The sequence below is a fragment of the Loxodonta africana genome, chromosome 16, assembly GCF_030014295.1.
Source record: "Loxodonta africana isolate mLoxAfr1 chromosome 16, mLoxAfr1.hap2, whole genome shotgun sequence".
NCBI lineage: Eukaryota > Metazoa > Chordata > Mammalia > Proboscidea > Elephantidae > Loxodonta > Loxodonta africana.
In genome coordinates this window covers 20982902-21005466 of record NC_087357.1, presented here as the reverse complement: position 1 = coordinate 21005466, position 22565 = coordinate 20982902, and the positions used below count along the sequence as shown (strand labels likewise).

Genomic DNA, 22565 nt, shown 5'->3' with positions numbered 1-22565 from the left:
GTGGACTGCGGCTGGCGGAGACTGAGGTGAATGTGCCGTTTTGAAACCAAAAGACAGTAAACGCTTCCTCTCGCCAAACTAGGCTGTACCGCGGGCCCGCGGCCGTCTCTGGAGAGACGGGAGAGAACATGGCGGCCCCCGGATCCCGGAGCTGCAGCCTCTCGGGCCTGCTCCCGGCTCAGACCTCGCTGGAGTACGCCCTGCTCGACGCAGTCACCCCGCAAGAGAAGGACAGCCTGGTCTACCAGTATCTGCAGAAGGTAGACGGCTGGGAGCAGGACTTGTCAGTGCCCGAGTTTCCGGAAGGTGAGGGGCTGGCTTCTGGGTGGGGAACCCTCCCGGGACCTCCCCTTCGTCAGGGACGGCGCCCTCCCCTGAAGCGATGGGCGAGGCGGGCTTGTGTCGCCCGCGCCCCGGCCTGGTGGGGCGCCCCACCCTAGCGGCGGATTGCGCGCCCTTCTATTCCCAGGTGTCTCGAAGGGGCGGCAGACGCTGGGTTTCTGGAGGGCGGAGACGTGCGTGCTCGTCTCTGTATCCGGAGTCCAGCCTGGAGCCTGATGTTAAGTAGACCCTCCGTGAATGTTTAATGGCTTAGACGGCGTTGATTAAAATGCCGGTGCCACCCTATCCTTTCAGTCTGGTTCCCCACCATCGTCATCATCGTCATCTCTCTGCATCATCATAGCTAACCTTTACTGATCACTTTCTGTGTGCCGTACACAGTTCTGAACACTTCAGGTGGATTATATTTTATTTAATCTTTTTTACAGACCAATGAGGTACTTTCATAGTTCTGTTTTACAGTTGAGGAAACTGAGGCAGGGAGTTTAAGTATCTTGCGCAGGGCCTCGCAACTAAAGAAAGCCAGAATTGGATCATACAGACTCCGGATTTGCCGGCTTCTTATACGTGCTGCATTTCTTTAAAAGTTGTGAGACTTTTTATTTTTAAAATCTCAATCAATCAGCCTATCTCCAGACAAATTGAATCCCGGCTCTGTGAGCCTGTGGAACATGAGGGAACAGATATTCCCAGCAGTGCTGTTTGTGAAGCACAGCTTGCTATGATAAATGAAACTGTATTTTCTTTAGCTGGGACTGGTATTGTTTTGCCTGTTGCTGTTGGCATGTCTCCTGGCCTGACACTGAAACCCCATGTATAGTTAATTGGATGCAGTGGGGATCCGTTATCTCATGGGAGGTGTATTGAAACCTTACCTTTGACAGCAGAGTATTTTGTGTTTCCAAGCTCTTTGCATCCCCTTGAGAAGTGCTTATTTTTTCAGTTGTTAATCCTGTACTGGCTTTGAAATATTATGGAATTCTTAGCAAAAAAATTGGGTGCATGAATACTTATCCCATCAAAGAAGCTTTGAATGGTTAGGTGCTCAACTGCTAGCTGAAAGGTTGGCAGTTTAAACCCACCTAGTCCGAATGGACTTGAAGGCAGTGGGTTTTGAGTTTTAGAGGTGCCTAGGAAGACAGGCCTGACAATCTGCTTCCAAAAGGTCACAGCCTAGAAAAACCATATGGAGCAGTTCTACTCTGCACCCACTGGGTTGCCATGAGTTGAAATCAACTCAGTAGCAACGAACAATAACAACGGTTCTCAAGCTTCACCTTCATTCTCAGTAACTCATTTGTACCTAATTGCAACCCTGGTGGCGTAGTGATTAAGTGCTACGACTGCTAACCAAAAGGCCAGCAGTTTGAATCCACCAGGCGCTCCTTGGAAACTCTGTGGGGCAGTTCTACTCTGTCCTATAGGGTCGCCATGAGTCGGAATTGACTCGACAGCAGTGGGTTTTTGGTTTAAGTATGCAATTAGGTCCTCTTAATGTTTGACATTTTCTCTTGTCTTTGCCTACATGTGTTGATTTTTCCTTTTCACACATAGACTATTACATTATTTCTGAAAGAACTCTAGTTGTTTTACTAGCTTTTTCTTACTGTATATTTATGGCCTGCCTCATAATAGCAGCTTTCCCATCTTCCCTCCTTCACACCACCCCTTCCTTTTCTTCTGTCTTTGATCTTTACAGACTTGTATTTATGGTCATTTTCTTTTTCTTTACGAATACTAGTTTTGCCACAGTCACAAAGATACATCCTTCCTTTTATTTTCACTGGTGATTGATAGAAAGGGGTAGCTCTTAATAATAAAATAGTAAATAAATCCAATTGCCACAGCCTTTAAATAGTGCTAGCATCTCAAAGTTTTTGACTTACACTAGCCTTAGAAAAAACAATGGTTCACATTTTAATAGTAAGTTTTGGATAAATTATCTCTTTCTCTTTTCCTTTAATCATTGTAATCTATTTTGTATAAATTTCAGGATTACAATGGCTGAACACAGAAGGACCTATTTCTGTCTACAAGGATCTATGTGGAAAAGTGGTTGTCCTTGATTTCTTCACCTACTGCTGCATAAACTGTATTCACCTATTGCCTGATCTCCACACCTTAGAACACACATACTCTGATAAAGGTATCTGCCCTTTACTTATTTCTAAAACATTATCCTTGCCTGGGAACTGGAAGATTAGCTGATTTATTTACTCACAGGAGAATGAACATCAAGATTTCATTGATTCTATAAGTAATTTCTAATTTATGAATTAAGGACTCCATGTGCCTTTTCGAGAAGGGTTAAGCTTAGTGGTAATGGCTTTGCCTTCCTAAAACTCAGGCTTTAATATGTTCTTCTCTGAGAATAAGGACATAATTTCCTTTTTTATAAGAAAGTTTCTGAAAAGATGTTTTTTGTATGTCTAGAATGACCAGAATTGTGTTCTGTGAAAAAATAAAATGTATAACCCTAATTTTATATTCCTCTCACTGTGGTATAAAAGTTTAAAGTTCTTATAAGGAAATGTGATTAGGCCTCTGTTCATTTCAAATGACATGAGCTACAGTGGAATGCAAAATATTATAACAGATACTTTTTTCTGTCCCTGCTTCGTTAAAAATTATTCGTAAATGTTAATGTTTTCAAAGCACATTGGGAAATTCTCTTTTATAGTATTACAAATTCTGAAGATGTAAGAGCTTATACTTACTTTGTTCTAGAAGTTCAAAAAAAAAACTTTTTTTTTTTCCCCCTAATTTACTGCTCTAAAGAGAATGCATGGGGAAAATGATGCTAATTATAATTTACACTTATTTAGGTTTAAATTCATCGAAGCTTTACCCTTGAAGCAGATGAAAAGGAGAGAGTCACTGATCTTATGAAAGTAAAAATGAGAATAGAGTATGTATGTATAAAAATGAAGAGTACTTTGAAACTCAATTTAGAAAAGGAGTTATAGATAACTCTTCAGTGCAGGTGAAATTTCCCATCAATAAAGATTTGTCACAAACTCAGATATTCCATTGGCTAAACCATATTTTCAAAAATTCATCTGGTGACTTATAGGAAGATGGTGACATGAGCAGGTCTAATATCCCGACCCTCCCACATAAGCACCAAGAAAAAAAAACAAACCCATTGCCGTTGAGTGTTTTCCAACTATAGTGACCCTATAGGACAAAGTAGAACTGCCCCATAGGGTCTCCAAGTAGAGGCTGATAGATTCGCATTGCCATCCTTTTTGATTAACAGCATAGCACACTGTAGCTCCTAACCACAGTGCCACCAGGGTTCCATAAAAATGAAACTTAGTTAAGAAAAGGAGTTATAGATAAAACCAACTAAAAATTTATAACCTCAACTTTGTAAGAACTCTGAAAAGTAGGTGTAAGATTGTAGCAACTAACCACATGCATCTATTATAAGAGACAAGGACATCATATAATTACAACGTTATCATTATCAAGAAGTATAAAAATCCAAACCCACTGCCATCAAGTTGATTCTGACTCATAGCGATCCTGTAGGGCAGAGTAGAACTGCCCCAGAAGGTTTACAAGGAGCGGCTGGTGGATTCAAACTGCCGACCTTTTGGTTAACAGGCGTAGCATTTAACCACTGTGCCACCAGAGCTCCATCAGGAAGTATAACAATTACAAATCTATATGCCCCTAACATCAGAGCCCCAAAATATGTGAAGCAAATACTCACCAAAAAAGGGAAAAATAGACAATTCCACAATAACAATTCTACAGTAATAGTTGGAGACTTCAGTATGCCACTGTCAATAATGGGCAGAACATCTAGAAAGAAGATCAGCAAGGAAATAAAGGATTTGAACTATAAACCAGTTAGTCCTAACTGACACGTATGGAATACCCCGCCCAACAACAGCATAATACACATTCTTCTCCAGTGCACATGGATAGACCATGTGCTAGGTTACAAGTCTCAATAAATTTAAAAAGTTTAAAACCATCGAAAGTATCATCTCTGACCACAGTGGAATGAAACTAGAAATTATAACAGAAGGAAAACTAGAAAATATATAAATATGTGGAAATTAAACAACACACTTTAACCACTGGGTCAAGAGAGAAATCAGAAAACACTTAGAGGCAAATGAAAATGAAAGCACAACATACCAAAGCCTATGGGATGCAGTGAAGGCAGCACTCAGAGGGAAATTCACAGCAGTAAATGCTGGTATTTAAAAAAAAAAAACTCAAATCAATAACCTAAGTTTACAGCTTGAGAAACTAGAAGAAGAAGAGCAGACTAAGCCCAGGGCTACTCCAAGGAAAGAAATAACAAAAATCAACGTGGGAATAAATGAAATACAAAATAGAAAAGCAATAGAATCAATGAAACCAGAGCTTTGTTCTTTGAAAAGATAAATAAAATCAACAAACCTTTAGCAAGACTGACGAAGAAAAAAAGAAGTTGCAAGTAACTAAAATCAGGAATGAATGCGGGGACATTAAAACTGAAACTACAGAAATAAAAAGGATCAAAAGAGAATACTATGAGCAGTTTTACACCAACAGTTAGATAACTTAAATGAAGTGGACAGATTCCTAGAAGCACAAACACATAAACTATCTCAATTGACTAAAGTGGAAAGAGAAAAACCTCAACAGACCCAAATAAGTGAAGAGATTGAAACAGCCATCAAAATCCTCCCAACAAAAAAAATTCCTGGGCCAGGTGGCTTCACTGGGGAATTCTACCAAGCATTTAAAAAATTAGTACTAACCATTCTTAAGCTCTTCCAGAATTAGAAGGGAACGCTTCCTAACTCATTCTTTGAGGCCAGCATTACCCTGCAACCAAAGCCAGATAAGACACCACAAGAAAAAACAAAATACAGACCAATATCCCTTATGAATATAGATGCAAAAACCCTCAACGAAATAGCATACTGAATTCAACATCATATTAAAAGGATTATACATCATGACCAGTTGGGATTTATTTCAGAAATGCAAGGGTGGTTCACTATTAGAAAATCAATTAATGTTATACACCACATTAATAGAACAAAGGAAAAGAACTACATGGTTATCTCAGTGGACAGAAAAAAGGCACTAGACAAAATCCAACACCGGTTCATGGTAAAACCACTCAACAACCTAGTAATAGAAGGAAAATTCTTCAGTATGGTAAAAGGATCTATGGAAAAACCTACAGCTAATGTAATACTGGAGAAAGACTGAAAGCATGCCCCCTATGATGAGGAACAAAACAAGGATGCCCGCTCTCACCACTGCTCTTCGATATTGTACTGGGAGTCCTAACCAGAACAGTTAGTCAAGAAAAGGAAGTAACAGGTATCCAAATTGGGAAGGAAGAAGTAAAAATATCCCTGTTTGCAGATGACATGATCCTATATATAGAAAATCCCAAAGAATCCATAGGAGAACTACTAGAGCTAATAAACAAGTTCAGTAAAGTGGCAGAATACAAGGTCAGAAACCGGTTGGGTGTCTATATGCCAGCAGCGAGCAATCTGAAAAGGATATTAAGAAAGTAGTTTCATTTACAATAGCATCTAAAATATAAAATACCTTGGAATAAATTTAGCCAGGGAAGTGAACAATTTGCTGAAATTATAAAACATTAAATGGAAAGAAATTAAAGGAGACCTAAATAAATGGAAAAACATTTCATGATCATGGAATTGTGAAGGTGGTAATACTACCGAAAACGATCTATAGATTCAGTGCAATCTCTATCAAAATTCCAGCAGTCTTCTTTGTAGAAATGGAAAAGCCAGTCCTTGAGTTTATATAGAACTGCAAGGGGCCTCGAATAGCCAAAGCAATCTTAAAAAACAACAAAGTAAGAAGATTTATGTTTCCCAATTTAAAAACATGCTATAAAATTACAGTAATCAGCAGTCTGGTACTGTTATGAGGATAACCATATAGGCCAATGGAATAGAATTGAGATTCCAGAAATAAACTGATTTGTGCCAAGGGTGCCAAGTCTATTGGGCAAGAATAGTCTCTTCAGTAGATGGTGCCATGGCAGCTGGATCTCCACATGCAAAAGAATGAAATTGGACCCATACCTCACTTCATGTACGAAAATTAACTAAAAATGGATCCACGACCTAAATGTAAGAACTAAGACCATAAAATTCTTAGAACAAAGCAGGAAAATGCTTCAGGACCTACTTTTCAACAATGGATTCTTAGATATGATACCAAAAACATGAGCAATGTAAGACAAAATACATAAATTGAACTTCATCAAAATTAAAACTTTTGTACATCAAAGGACTTCATCAAGAAAGTGAAGAGACAACCTACAGAATGGGAGGAAATATTTGGGAACTATAAATCTGATAAGAGTTTAATATCCAGAATATATAAAGAACTCCTACAGTTGAACAAGTAAAAGACAACCCACATAGTCAAAAAATGGTCTAAGAACTTGGGTAGACATTTCTCCAGAGAAGATGTAAAAATGGTCAATAAGCACATGAAAATTATCGGTGTCATTCATCATTATTGGAAATGCAAATCAAATCCACAGTGAGATACCACTTCACACCCAGTAAACCAAAACCAAACCAAACCCACTGCTGTTGAGTCCATTCCGACTTAATGCAACTCTATAGGACATAGTAGAACTGCCCTGTAGGGTTTCCAAGGAGCAGCGGTGGATTCAAACTGCCAACAACTGCACCATCAGGGCTCCAACTAGGAAGGCTATTATAGAAAATAACAAATGTTGTTGAGGACCTGGAGAAATTGGAACCCTCATCCATTGATAGTGGGGTTGTCAAATGGAGCAGCTGCTGTGGAAAGCAGTTTCTCAAAAAGTTAAACACAGAATTACCCTATGACCCAGCAATTGCATTCCTAGGTATATGCCTAAAAGACTTGAAAACAGGACTCAAACGGTTACTTGTATGACAGTGTTCGTTGCAGCATTATTCACAGCCTAAGGTGAACACAAGCCAAGTGTCCATCAACAAATGAATGGATAAGCAAAATGTGCTGTATCTATTCAACGGAATATTATTAAGCTATGAGTCAGAATCGACTCGACTGCAACACGGGTTTTTTTGGTCTTATAAAGAGATGAAGTTTTGATGCATGGATGCACTTCAGAAGTGTTATGCTCAGTGAAATAAGTCAGATACAAAAGGCCAAATATTATATGATCCCACTTACATGAAATATCTAGAATAGGCATAGAGATGAAAATTTTTTAGTGGTTATTGGGGGCAGGTGGGAAGGAGAATGGGGAGTTAATGCTTACGGGATACTGAGTTTCTGTTAAAGGTAATGAAAAATTTGGAAGCAGGTTGTTGTGATGGTTCCACAACATGGTAGATATAATTTAATGTCACTGAATTGTACACGTAAAAGTGTTTGAAATAGCAAATGTTATATTTTACCACAATAAAAAAAAAAAATCATCTGTATGGATTTAACTCAGTTCTGAGTTAGCAGGGTGTCTGGGAGCCATAGTCTTAGAGGTTACTCCAGTCTCTGTCAGAGCAGTAAGTCTGGTCTTTTTTTGTGAATTTGAATTTTGTTCTACGTTTTTCTCCCCCTCTGTTCGGGAACTATTTATATTCTTGAAGCAACATTTGCCAGCCTACTTTAAATTCCTCAGGATATTCAATTTATCAGTAAGCCAGAAATCCTCAGCTGAGTGAGGAAGTGCTTATTAATTCAAAAACACCTTGGAAGAGGCCCAGTTTAATACCCAGTGTCCTTCCTCTGTAAAACAGCTTTTAACTATTTGTAACTCAGGTTCGTAATAGAGACCAGTATCACTTTCACAATAGAATAAAAGAAATTACAAATGCCAGAGTTTTAAAGCAAAAAGTAAAATTTACTTAATAGTATTTAGTGGTTCAGATGTTAAAATTTTCTAGAGAATATAACCATGCCTCAAGATTGTTATTAATTCATAATAAATCAGCATCTATTTATATTGAACTGACAGGTGCCAAGGTTTTTTTTTTTTTTTTACTTGAGAATTTCTAAATTTTTTTTTTTACTTCTTTATGTTGTTTACATTAATGGTATGTTATTATATAATGGAGCCCTCGTGCTTTAGTGGTTAAGTGCTTGGCTGCTAACCTAAAGGTCATCGGTTCAAACTCACCAGCCACTCCATGGGAGAAAGATGTGGCAGTCTGCTTCTGTAAAGATTACAGCCTTGGAAACCTGCTGGGGCAGTTCTGCTCTGTCCTGTAGGCTCACAATGAGTTCAAACTGACTCAACAGCAATGGGTTTGGTTTGGTTTGGGTATTATATAATGCCCAGACGTAGCACAATGACCATTATCCAAGGAAAAGCACTTTTGTTTTGTTTTGTAGGGAAACATCTATTAGGAAGCTTGGCGTATTTTAAAATGTGATTGCAAGTATTTGTTAATATATAACTAAATCAGACTTTTGAAACTGTAGATGTCATAATACTACCAAGTAAATGCTGATATTCTCTTCAGTAATATATGCTGTTTTTATTTTAAGTTTTATTAAAAATTATAAAAATGAATGTCCAATTTTATAGTGAAATTAAGCCTAAGTGAGTCAGTGTATAATTTTACTTTGTGTTAAGAATCACTAAAACCACCCCCAGGTTCAAATTCATTCAGAGAACTCACAAAACTAAGCATATAGTCATACTCACAGCTATGATTTATTATAGCAAAAGAATACATAACAAAATCAGCAGAGAGAAAAGATGCATGGGATTATCTGGGGGAGACCAGGTGTAAGCTTCCAGAGTCTTCTCCCAGTGGAGTCACACAGGATGAGTTTAATTCCCCCAGTAGGGAGGTGTGACAACATGTTTGAAATGTCAACCAGGGAAGCTTGTTAGAAACTCAGAGCCAAGGGTTTTTATTGGGGTCTGGTCACATAGGCAGTCTCTGCCTGGTATGTACTAGAATCCCAGAAGGAAACAGGTGTTCAACATAAACAATATTATTTGTACGAACAGATTAGGCATATGAGCCACTTTTACCAGTTCTAGGAATGGTGGGAACCCTCCCCAAATTCAGCCTCCCAGATGCCAGCCAAGGGGCAAGCCTTTCAAAGGGTAGCAGTCAGGCCTGCTATGTTAACTCATTTCTACACACACTTTATATATTTTATCAACCGTCCCTCTATTATTCTGTGTTCTTAAAGGGGTAAAATACTATGAAAATATGGTCAATTTATGGCCCACTTTCAGAGTATTTAATGGGGACACAGTCTGATATCAGTTTTTGACTAGCTATCAAATTTGCCTTTGATCAGTGCTCCAATTTAGCGTTCAGTAATTTTGATCCTTTCATTTTATGTTTATCTTGCTCTTAGAATAAAAACTAAAATTGTACCTCTCTGGCATCTTCTTCACACTCTTTTCTCCTCCTGCCTCAGGGTATTCTAACCACCCTGGACTTCCTCGAGTTTCTCAAGAATACCATTACTTTTCTTGCTTTAATGTCTTGACTAGCATGCCCTTAGGGAGAGGGAGAAGAGTTAGGAGAAGGAAGATGCTGGAGAGATGGGACTTGGTTTTTATAGTAAGAAAAATGAAAAGGCAAAGGATTTTCTGCAGGAAGGTGACATGATCAGATTCCTGTTTTTTGAAAAATCAGGCTCACTCTTGGGTGGATACTAATTGGGTAGACAAGAATGGATGTAGGAGATATGTGACAGGGATATTGTCACGCTCCTGGTAAAACATGATAATAGCTTGAAATTAGTTATAAGCGGTAAAGTCAACAGCACTTGGTAGTGGATTAGGTATGGGTGATGAAGGAGGGCTAGTTGGTTATTACAGATATGTTCAAGGTAGGTTTCTGACTTGTATAATTGGATGGATGGTGGTGCCATTCACTGACCGGAAACATTAGAGAACGGACACGTTTGGAGTGGGATGTCATGGGTTTAGTTTAAGGTATCTTGAGGCTGTTGAGCTTAAGGTATCTTTGAGGCTAAGACTTCATTTTCCATTTGACTTTTCATTGCTCTCAGGCTAAAGATCCAAATCCTTGACTTATAAGGCTGACTCCTGTCTGCATGTTCATTCTCATTTTGTCCTGTACTCCCCTCTGTGCACCCTCTTCACCTAGTTAACGCTTTCTCATTGTTCAGATCTCACCGCAGTCATCAGTTCTTCAAGGAAGTGTTCAGGCATATTGATCAGAAGGAAAATTATTGAAGTATTGGAAGGAGAACATGCCGTGGGTTGGTCAGTAAAAATAGAGTATGTTAAGTCAGTGAATTCGGATTCTGGGAAAACGTAGACAAGTTGAGGAGGAGGAGACTGCTGGGTATTTATAATTTTGAGACCTGAAAAGTGAGGTTTTTATAAGGAAGTATTTTGTGTTGTAAACCTTCACCCAAAGCACAATAAAATAAAATAAAAAATCATTTAGAAATAAAATTTACAGATCTTGGTGACCAATTGAAAAAGTGAGCTTTTTGCAATAACAGAATTCAAGCAGCTGGAACAGAGTGCCCGGTTAGGGTGGAGCTAACCACGTTGCACTCTTGGCTGCTCTGGTTATGGGGCTTTTTCCTCATGTTAATTATTATAATGGAAGAATCCACATGCAAATGAAGTGGACAATTAGAAGTAGAACTTCATGTGATCTAGCTAGCTTTACCTTGGAGAGAGGTGAAAGAGGAGTTGGGGGAAGAGGATATACAGGGCATAAAGGAGGAAATCCCAAGGGGATGGACTTTGATTGTAAATAGGAGGGATTGGACTAAGCTTGTGAATTAAAGAAAGAGAGCTCCTTGGCTCTATACACCTGTCGTCACTCATGCTGATGTAGTTGCAGCCAGTGTAAGCAGATTGACATGTTGTAACGAGTCATAATGTGGAAGGAACCCTAGGCTGGAAGCAGTAGAGCACTTTGTTCTGTTGGCTCTGTGAGTTGACTTGGATTGCCAATAATTGTGAACTGGCTGATGTGATTGCTTACCTTATGCCTTGACACCCCCCGCCCTCCCGCCCCGCACGTGCCAGGTTTAGTGTATTCACAGAAGGTAAGAAACATGGCAGGAAAAGTCAGTAGAAACCATCCTGACTAACCTCTCAGAGGGTTAGTGTATCAGATCACCCTCTCATACCTCTCCTTTGTGGCATGTTGTCCTCTGACTTACGGCGACCCCATCGACAAGAGAATGAAGTGTTGCCTGGGCTTGTACCGTTTTCACAATCGTTGGTATGCTTGAGTCTCTATCACTGTTTTACATTTATTAGTGTGATATTTGATTCACATCTGCCTTGACTGGTAAAGACACGGACATTTAATACCTATCGTATAATACCTTTGTATCCTTATTTTATCACTTACTCTAACTAAAGCACAAAATCCTTTAAGAGTTTATACTGTATACTGTCCATGATGTATAGTATAGTGCATTAAATAATGCTGGGGGAATTCAGAGCTAGAGTGATTTAAGGCTTTCGCTTGATCTTAACTTCTGTAGAAAAGATAGCTGTTAGATAATTGAGGCATTCCAAAAAGAAGGGGATGATCTGGGCAAATGTATAGAAAGAGGTAAGGTGAGCCCATTTATAGTAGTAATAAGATTAACAGCAACAGTTGACATTTATTGAGTACTTACTATGTATACCTAATTAACTGTCATGAATTATGGAAAAATGTGATTGAATTAAATTTTTAATTTTTCTGAATTTATTTCTAGGACAATTTTCATTTTCCCCATAGGAAATAGTTATACATATGAACAAACTTCCCAGGTTATTTTATTTTTTTAAGGAAAGCTTAAATGAATAGTAAAAAAAAAAAAAAAGACATAGGTGAAGACGGGAGAGAAGATAGGAGATTTCTAAATATAATAAAAACTAACAACTCACAACAATCTTAGAAGGTAGATTTTATTATTATTTTCATTTTATAGGTAAGAACACTGAGGTACAGAGAGAATAAGCAACTTGCCAAAGGTTACCTAGCAGTGAGTGGTGGAGCTAAGATTTCAACCCCCTGACATTTGACTCTGTATTCCAAGTTTTTCACTACTATGAAACATAGCCCTGTATTGCCGGAGATTTCATAAAGAAAATTTTACTAACTTTGTAGAGTCAATGGTTATGTCAAATATCTATCTGCATGCGTAAAATATATGAACTCATTACTTACTTGATCCTTTTATTTTAGCCAAATGCGCTTTCTTTTCAGAGATAAAGTAAATTTAAGTAACAGTGCAAACAATTGTGTATTATAAAATTTTAATGGGATAGATAAATGATTTTTTTCTAGGTATTTTTGTAGCATTTATGGTTAAATAAACGAGCATCTGAAAGATACATGCTAAGAAGAACTCGTTTTTATGTGTATTCTGATTTTTCCCCCAACATGAAGCAAGCCATTTATCTTAGTTAGATTTAAAGTAGTATTTAAAACAAAAAGCCATGAAAGTTACTAAATTTAAAAAGATTATTATTAAGGGTAAAACATGCAAGGACATGACATATTCATTTTCAGAACAAACAACAGACAAAAATGAAAATGCAACAAATAATTTGAATGTCAAATTATAGTGTCAGTTGTAATTAAATTTCTTTTAGTATTAAGAGTTTTTAATGAGGTTTTGAAAACAAAATTTCTCTTTTAAATTTTTTTTGTTAAGAGAGATGTCATTTTATTTATGTGAAATATGACATTTACTTAGAGAGGGATATCCCAAGTTCCATTAAGTAAGGCTGCAAAAAGGACGTTAATATATTTATCTAATCAATAAAATATCAAAGGACAAGATTTACTTTCAAGTAAATTATATCTCAATAAATATGGTATTAAGAAAAAAGAAAAAGTATCTATCATTGCTGCTTCCGGGTTTGGAAGAGAATGGTGGCCACCTGATTTCAAATATCTTCACTCATCCTCTTCCCCCACCCCACACACACACTCATAAGATCAACAAGAAGAGCAGATAAAACCATATATGACTCCACATTTAGCAATACTAAACCAAAACCAAACCAAACCCATTGCCATGGCGTCAGTCCGACTCAGAGTGACTGGGAGACAAAATAATCACGGTTTTCAAATTACCTGTAAATTGAGTAATAAACTAAATTCCGGTAAAGGTCCTGCTGTGTCAAGCCCAGTAGTAGTAGTTCAGATCTGAGTTTTCTAAGCATTTGTACACTGGTTTGGGTTAGGGTCACATTGTGGTTCAGGGGTTAGGCCGAAACTCGTGAGAGTTTGCAAACAGAAAGAATCCTTTTCTCCAATTTTATTCCTTTCAGGATTCCGCTCACATACTCCAGTTTCCCTGGTTCCTTGGGCCAGAAAGGTAGTGAAGTTTCCTCTATTGTAATTTTAACCTCCTGCATTGTGTCAAAACTGGGGGCCCACCCCTAAGGCAAGGCTGTAAAAGAACTCCAATTTATGTGATTTTATTTATTTTAATGCTAATTTGTATTGTTTTTGATGGATGTGTTGGGAGATTTGAATTTACGTAGTTATTATTACCTCTTCTCCTTTGGTAGTCAATACTGAGTTTTTTTCTGAATCCAGCCTGATACTTCTTTTTTTTCTGGGCGCTTGTTCTGAGAACTATAATAAAACCAAAAGCCAAACCCATTGCTGTCAAGTCGATTCTGACTCATAGTGCCCCATAGGGTTTCCAAGGAGTGGCTAGTGGATTTGAACTGCACACCTTTTGGTTAGCAGCCATAACTCTTAACCATGGCACCACCAGGGCTCCAAGAACTATAATAGGAATTTTAAATAAATCTACAACCTTATATTAGAAAAACATTTATCTGTTCCATTAGTTTGTAATATAAGGTTATATTAGAAAAAGAATGATACAACAATAAATACCCAAAAAAAGCAATCATAGTCACTGGGAATTTCTGGCGCAGTGATTAATAGCTACGGCTGCTACCTGAAAGATCAGCAGTTCAGATCCATCAGCTGCTCCTTGGAAACCCTATGGGGCAGTTCTACTCTGTCCTATAGAGTCCCTATGAGTTGGAATCAGCTTGATGGCAATGGGTTTTTTTTTTTTTTTTTTGGTTTATTCTAAAAATTTCAAAATCTTCGCAAGAAAATAGTTTTTTTTTTTGTATAGCTTTATCTAGATAAAGAGCATAAAGAATTTTAATCCTGAAATAGCCCCGTGAATTTAATCCTATGTGTTTTTATGTCATTATCGCAATTGTCATGAGGTATATATTTGTTACTTTTTTTATATAGGTATAAATGCAGTTGAAGACACGTACTTCTTTCTACTTTTTTTCTTTCTGATCTATGGACTATTTACATTTATTAATGACCCCAAAACTGATGTATAGGCGATGATATTCAAACTTTAATACTTTATAATGTTCAGCTTCTGATTTTTCCCTTTCAGATGGTCTTCTGGTTGTTGGTGTTCATTCAGCTAAGTTTCCGAATGAAAAAGTTCTGGATAGCATCAAGAGTGCTGTTCTTCGGTACAACATCACCCACCCTGTGGTTAACGATGCAGATGCCAGCCTTTGGCAAGATCTAGAAGTCTCCTGCTGGCCAACTCTGGTCATACTTGGACCCCGTGGAAACATGTTGTTTTCCTTGATGGGCGAGGGACACAAAGATAAATTATTTTTATATACTTCAATAGCTTTAAAGTATTACAAAGATAGGGGACAGATCAGAGAGAAAACAATTGGAATAAAACTTTATAAAGATTCTTTGCCACCTTCACCATTGCTGTTTCCTGGCAAAGTTATAGTAGACCATGTTACCAACAGATTAGTAATAGCAGACACTGGACATCACAGAATTTTGGTCGTCTGGAAGAACGGACAGATTCAGTACAGCATCGGAGGTAAAGTGTGCTTCTAATTATGGTATATAATGTGTTTTATAGTTTAAAAAAGAGCTCAAGTAAAAATAGCAAAATTTATAAATAACGATTTATAGGCTTTTAACTTTATCACAAGATTATTTTGTTAATTGATGTGTAGTATCAGAAGTAATCTCTTCTTACTCCCTCAAAAATGAAACAAAAATCCCCAAAAAGCTGCATTTGTGTCAAAAGGGGAAAATCTTTAAGTGAGAGCTTTAAAGTATATTTGCATATTCTATCTTGTTTTTTCAAAAACTCTTCGCAATTGATTGTATCTTATGAAAGTACTACCCTACATACTTTCTGGATTTCAGACATTTTAAATGGAAGTATTATATTTTATGTTTCATCAAAATATAGCCATATCTTTTCAAAACCTTATTGTACCCCAGGAACTTGAGATTTAGATTATAAAATAAGTAAGCTAGGATTTACACATAACTTTACTTTCCTTTTCTTCCATAAGAACTTCAGCATCCTCTGGATCCATCCCTTCAGGTAGCAAAATAGGTATCATGCAAGCATGGATCATTTTGTTTGTATCTCCCTGGTCTCAGAACTAAAAAGGGTTCTTATTTGCAAGTACATAATTAATAAAATCTATTAAGTACACTCTATTTTTTTTTAATTAATCCTGCGTGCCGAGGCTGAACTGGCATCTAGCATATCAGTCAAAGAGAAGAACAATTCACCTTTTGCAGCCATCCTTTCATAATACATGCTGTGTTAGTACCTACAGTAGGGATATGAGAATTCCTAATGGAAATAAGTTAATCATATTCATAAGCCCTCATGCTGTTCTTAGCATGCCAGGATACTATTCCCTTAGCTCTTGAATTTTTTATGTCTCTGGTTCTAACAAAGGTTAGCTTTGTTGTTGCAGTTACAGTATGCGTATTTGTTTTGTGTTGCTTGTTTTATTTAGGCTACTTGTTATTTTGATTTATGACAGGCAGTTAAGAGAGTTCTTACTCAAAACGTGTCTGTTGTAGAAGCTTGAATTATAATGGTTTAAAAGGGTTTTTAATAGATTCTATAATTTTCAAAGTAGTGTAGGAGAATATTCTTTGTTAAACAGATAAACCAGCAGCAAGCTACATTTCCCAAACCATGTTTCTAGGAGTACTGTTATCTTGTGATATATTAACAGCTATTTTTCAGGGTTTTTTTAAATGAATTCCTTGATCAAATACATTTGGAAAACACTGATTTGATGTGATTTAACAGATTCTGTTGTTGTTAGGGTGTCAAAGGACTTCTCAAGTCTTTTACTCTTCTAATATGCCTCATGAATGTCCGGGGGCGGGTATAATACACACTATTTTCCAATTCGAAGTGACCGTAGGGAATTCCGCCCCCCCCCCCAGGAATTCCCATCAATAACATCAACAGTAATAATAATCATAGCAAGTATTTGCGTAGTGCCTGCCGTATGCTTGGTACTATTCTAAGTACTTTTCATGTATTAACACATGCAGTTTTCACAGTATTCTGAGGTAGGTGCTATTATTGGTCCCATTTTACAGAAGAGGAAACTGATACAAATAATCTAAGAAGAAGAGAGCTAGAATTTAAACTAAGTCTGCTGGGCTCTAGAATTCATATTTATAGCAAACAGTGCTTGGCTGCTAACCGAAAGATTGGCTGTTCGAACACACCCAGCAGCTCCGCAGGAGAAAGACCTAGCATAAAGATTACAGCCAAGAAAATCCTCCGGGGCAGTTCTGCTCTTTCACGTGAGGTTGCTATGAGTTGAAATTGACTCAACAGCACCAGATAACAATAAAAAAAAAAAAAAAATTTTTTTTTTTTTTTTTAGCCACTGCATTATTCTACCACTCTTAACTAACACCTGGGACAATAGGATTGTGCAGAGCATAGTTTGGGAATGCTGGCTTAGAGGCTTTAAATGGCTTGTCCTCTGGTCACAGCAATAACAGTTGCTTATATTTTGTAATATACTCTTCACCCCTGAAACTCCACATGTATTACAAAAGCAGAGAAGCAGGCCATTAGACCAGAATCATATTCTGTCTAGACCATCCTTTCTTAAAGTATGTGTGAGATGTTATAGAGCTTTGTGGCAAAGCGAAATAGTAGATATGAGGGATTCTTAATCTGGGGTCCTTGGACTTTTTAAGAAATGCATGCATGGCCTTCAGAGGATCCAGGAGCCCCTTGAAATTGTTTGCAGCATTTTATGGGCATGTGTATTTTTCTGGGGAGAGAGTTCATAACTTTAACTGTATTATCAAATAAGTATATCTTGCAAAATAGTTAAAAAATCATTCATCTAGATGCTGAGAGATTAAAATTATTTTTACCTCTTTCTGGTCTAGATAATAGGTAATTAAGATGCTTTAAAATTTATTTTCTTATGATATACTGTACTGAAGTGCACTAAGAGACTAGGAAGAAGGACGTGGCAGTCTACTTCTGAAAAGAAAATGACCAGTGAAAACCTTACGAATAGCAGCAAAATATTGTCTGATACAGTGCCAAAAGATGAGCCCCTCAGGTTGGAAACCACTCGAAAGACTACGGGGAAGAGCTACCTCCTCAAAATAGAGTCAAACTTTCAGGATCTTCATTTGCTGATGTGGCATGACTCAATTAGAAGAAACAGCTGCAAACATCCATTAATAATTGAAACATGGAAAATACAAAGTATGAATCTAGGAAAAATGCAAGTCATCAGAAAATGGAACATGTAAAAATCAATCTCCTAGAAAAAAATTTTTTTTTTTTTTTTTAGACATTAGTGAGCTAAAATGGACTGGTATTGGCCATTTTGTACTGGACAGTCATATGGTCTACTGTGCAAGGAATGACAAATTGAAGAGGGTTGGCATTGCATTCATTGTCAAAAAGAACATTTCAAAAACCACTGTTATTGATAGGATATCCATACGCCTGCGAGGAAGATCAGTTAATATGAGTATTACTCAAATTTACTTAGCAACCACTAATGCCAAAGATGAGGAAATTGAAGTTTTTACCAATTTCTGCAATCTGAAATTGATCAAACATGCAATCAAGATGCATTGATGATTACTGGTGATTGGAATGCAAAAGTTGGAAACAAAGAACAATCAGTAGTTTGAAAACGTGGCCTTGGTGTTAAAAAGTTTGGAGATTGCACGATAGAATTTTGCAAGACCAACGACTTGTTCATTGCAAATACCTTCTTCAACAACATGAATGGCGACTATACACGTGGCCTTCACCAGATAGATAATACAAGAATCAATCGACCACATCTGTGGAAAGAGACAATGGAAAAGTTTAATATCATCAGAACAAGGCCAGGGGCCGACTGTGGAACAAACCATCAATTGCTCATATGCAAGTTCAAGTTGAAGCTGAACAAAATTAGAACAAGTCCACGAGAACCAAGGTACAACCTTCAGTATATTCCACCTGAGTTTGGAAACCATTGCAAGAATAGATTTGACACATTGAACATTAATTACTGAAGACCAGACAAGTTATGGAAGGACATCATACATGAAGAAAGCAAAAGATCATTAAAAAGACAGAAAAGATGAAACTGGATGTCAGAAGAGACTCTGAAACTTGCTGTTGAACATAGAGTAGCTAAAACAAAAGGAAGAAATGAAGTGAAAGGTCTGATCAGAAGATTTCAAAAGGCAGCTCAAGAAGACAGAGTATTATAATGAAATATGCAAAGACCTAGAGTCAGAAAACCAAAACGGAAGAACACACCTGGCAGTTCTCATGCTGAAAGAGCTGAATCAAAAATTCAAGCCTCGAGTTGCAGTATTGAAGGATATTACGGGCAAAATACTGAACAACGCAGGAAGCCTCAAAAGCAGATGGAAGGATTACACAGACACTGTACCAAAAAGAATCGGTCAAGAGTCAGCCATTTCAGGAGGTAGCATATGATCAAGAACCAATGGTACTGAAGGAAGTAGTTCAAGCTGCACGGAAGGCATTAGTGAAAAAGACTCCAGGAACTGATAGGATACCAATTGAGATGTTTCAGCAAACTGATGTAGCGCTGGAGGTGCTCACTTGTTTATGCCAAGAAATCTCGAAGACAGCTACCTGGCCAACCAACTGCACTCTTCCATATTTGTGCCCATTCCAAACAAAGGTGATCCAACAGAATGCAGAAATTATGGAACAGTATCATTAATACCACATGCAGGTAACATTTTACTGAAGATCATTCAAAAGCAGTTGCAGCAGTATATCGACAGGGAACTGCCAGAAATTCAAGCTGGGTTCAGAAGAGGATGTGAAACCAGGGATATCATTGCTGATGTCAGATGGATCCTGGCTGAAAGCAGAGAGTACCAGAAAGATGTTTGCCTGTGTCTTATGGACTATGCAAAGGCATTTGACTTTGTGGATCTTAACAAATTATGGATAACATTGTGAAGAATGGGAATTCTAGAACACTTAATTGTGCTTATGGGGAAGCTGTACATAGACCAAGAGGCAATCATTCGAAGAGAACAAGGGAATACTGCGTGTTTTAAAATCAAGAAAAGTGTGCCTCACCATATGTATTCAATACGTATGCCGAGCAAATAATCTGAGAAACTGGACTATATGAAGAATGTGGCATCAGGATTGGTAGAAGACTCATAAACAATCTGTAATATGCAGATGACACAGCCGTCCTTGCTGAAAGTCAAGACTTGAAGCACTTACTGGTCAAAATAAAGAACGCTGCCTTCAGTGTGGATTGCATCTCATCATAAAAACAAAAATCTTCACAACTGGAGCAATATGCAACATCATGATAAATGGAGAAAAGATTGACGTTGTCAAGGATTTCATTTTACCTGGATCCACAGTCAGCACCCATGGAAGCAGCAGTCAGGAAATCAAATGACATATTGCATTGGGCAAATCTGCTGCAAAGACCTCTTTAAATTGTTAAAAAGCAAAGATGTCACTTTGAAGACTAAGATGCTCCTGACCCAAGCTACGATACTTTCAATCACCTCATATGCATGTGAAAGCTGGACTATGAATAAGGAAGGCTGAAGAAGCATTGATGCCTTTGAATTATGGTGTTCGTGAAGAATATTGAATATACCATGGACTGCCAGAAGAACAAATAATTCTGTCTTGGAAGAAGTACAGTCAGAGTGCCCCTTGAAAGCGAGGATGGCGAGACTTTGTCTCATGTACTTTGGACATGTTATCAGGAGGGACTAGTTCCTGGAGAGGGACATGATGCTTGGTAAAGTAGAGGGTCAGCAAAAAAGAGGAAGACTCTCAATGAGATATCGGCAAAGTGGCTGCAACAATTGGCTCAGACATAACAATGATTGTGAGGATGGAGCAGGACCAGGCAGTTTTTACTTCTGTTGTACATAGGATCCTTATGAGTCAGAACCAACTTGACGGCACCTAACAACAACACTTAAGCGCACCAGTAACCGTTATACAGTAAGCCCTATCATTACAGTAAAAGTCACGTTTGAGAAAAATAGGTCTCTTGGGAAACAGTTTTTAGATAGAAGTATCATGTTATTTATATTAAAACCCCAGCATTAAGTACAAATCTTTGATTTTTTTGTGTGATTACTCTTTGAGTGTGAAATTTTTTGTATTGCCTTTTAGGACCTAACCCTGGAAGAAAAGATGGAACATTTTCAGAGTCAACTTTTAATTCGCCACAGGGTGTAGCCATAATGAATAATGTGATATACGTGGCAGATACTGAAAACCACCTTATAAGAAAGGTAATTTTCCATTTGAAATTAGAAGTTATAGTACTTCTAATCAGAAAAAGTGATATTTGCTACATTAAATATTCGAAGTTAGAGTAATGATAGCTATCACAAAACATCTTCATTCAGCTTTTTCCAGAGTCATTAGCTTTAGTGTAACTCATAAATATCTTGTTTTTCGGTGTCAAGCCTGTAGTTGTAAATTTTTTAAATCCTTTGATTCACACGCGTTTGCCCAGTCATCCAGTGCTCCTCAACGGGAACCCTCATGCCCAATTACAGTTAGCCCCCATTCCTGCCTACTCCCAGACCTAGGCAACCCTTACTTTCTTTCTCTATGATTTATTTCTTTTCCTTTTTTTGGAAAAATTTGAGAAGGGTTGGTGTTAATTCTGTAAGTGTTTGGTAGAATTCACGAGTGAAGCCACCTGGATTTGGGCTTTGCTTTGTTAGAAGGTGTTTGATTAGTGATTTAATCTCCACTGGTTATTGACCTGTTCGGATTTTCTGTGTGAGTCAGTTTTGGTAGTTTGTGTGTTTCTAGAAATGTGTCCATTTCATCTTGATTATCTAATTTGTCAACATGTAATTGTTCACAGTATTCTCTTAAATCCTTTTTATATCTGTAAGTTATGTTGCCTCTTTTATGTCGCATTTTAGTAATTTTAGTCTTCTCTCTTTTTTCCTAGTCTGTCTAGCTAAAAGGTTTATCAATTTCAGTGATCTTTTCAAAGAGCCAACTTTTGGTTTCATTGATTCTCTTTATCATTTTTCTAGTCTCTCTTTCCTTTAATCTTTATTATTTCCTTCTTACTTTGGGTTTAGTTTGCTCTTCATTTTCTAGTTCTGAAAGGTAAAAGATTGGGCTGTTGGTTTGAGATCTTTCTTATTTTTTAATATAGGCATTTATAGCTATAAATTTCCTTCTAAGCACTGCATTCCCTGGATCCCATGATTTTTCATGAGCTGCATTTTCATTTTCATTCATTCCAATTATTTTCTATTTTTCCTGTGATTTCTTTGACTCATTGGTTGTTTAAAAGTGAGTAATTCCCAGTTTTCCTTGTTATTGATTTCTAGTTTCATTCCATTGTGGTTGGAGACAATACTTTGTATGATTTTATGCTTTTTAAATTCACTGAGATTTCTTTTATGCCCTAACATGCGGTCCGTCCTGGAGAATGGTGCATGTGCACTTGAGTATGTGTTCTCTGTTTTAGTGTGGTGTGTGCTCTGTGTCTGTTAGGTCTGGTCGGTGTATAAAACAAGTAAATAAATGACCAAACCCATTGCTGTCGACTCTGACTCATGGTATATAGTGTTGTTCGGGTCTTCTGTTGTTGTTTATCTTTTGTCTAGGTGTTCCATCCATTATTGAAAGTGGGATGTTGAAATCTAACTATTATTGTGTACCTGTTTGTTTCAAGTTTATCAATTTTTGCTTCATTTATTTTGGGACTCTGTTGTTAAGTGTGTGTGTGTGTGTGTGCGTGTGTGTGTATATATATATAATAACTTCTTGATGGATTGACCCTTTTATCATTATATGATGTCCTTCTTGTCTCTCATTATAATTTTTGTCTTAAAGTGTATTTCGTCTGGTATTTGTTTAGCCATTCCAGCTATGTTTTGGTTACCGTTTGCATGGAATATATTTTTCCATTA

At 37.4% G+C, this 22565-nt stretch overlaps 1 protein-coding gene across 2 annotated transcripts in view; it reads left to right on the top strand.

Moving 5' to 3' along the window:
- Window positions 1–22565, top strand: part of NHLRC2 (NHL repeat containing 2) — a 43685-nt gene that overhangs the window by 101 nt on the left and 21019 nt on the right. Inside the window, exons 2-5 of one of the 2 annotated variants that reach the window (XM_064269284.1) lie at window positions 83–306; window positions 2336–2488; window positions 14710–15165; window positions 20791–20912. In XM_064269284.1, coding sequence (XP_064125354.1) covers window positions 129–306; window positions 2336–2488; window positions 14710–15165; window positions 20791–20912 — 909 coding nt within the window. In that variant the 5' untranslated portion in view covers window positions 83–128. Of the gene's footprint in view, window positions 1–82; window positions 307–2335; window positions 2489–14709; window positions 15166–20790; window positions 20913–22565 lie in introns of those variants that run through there. The other variant, XM_023546694.2, reaches the window with a different exon arrangement.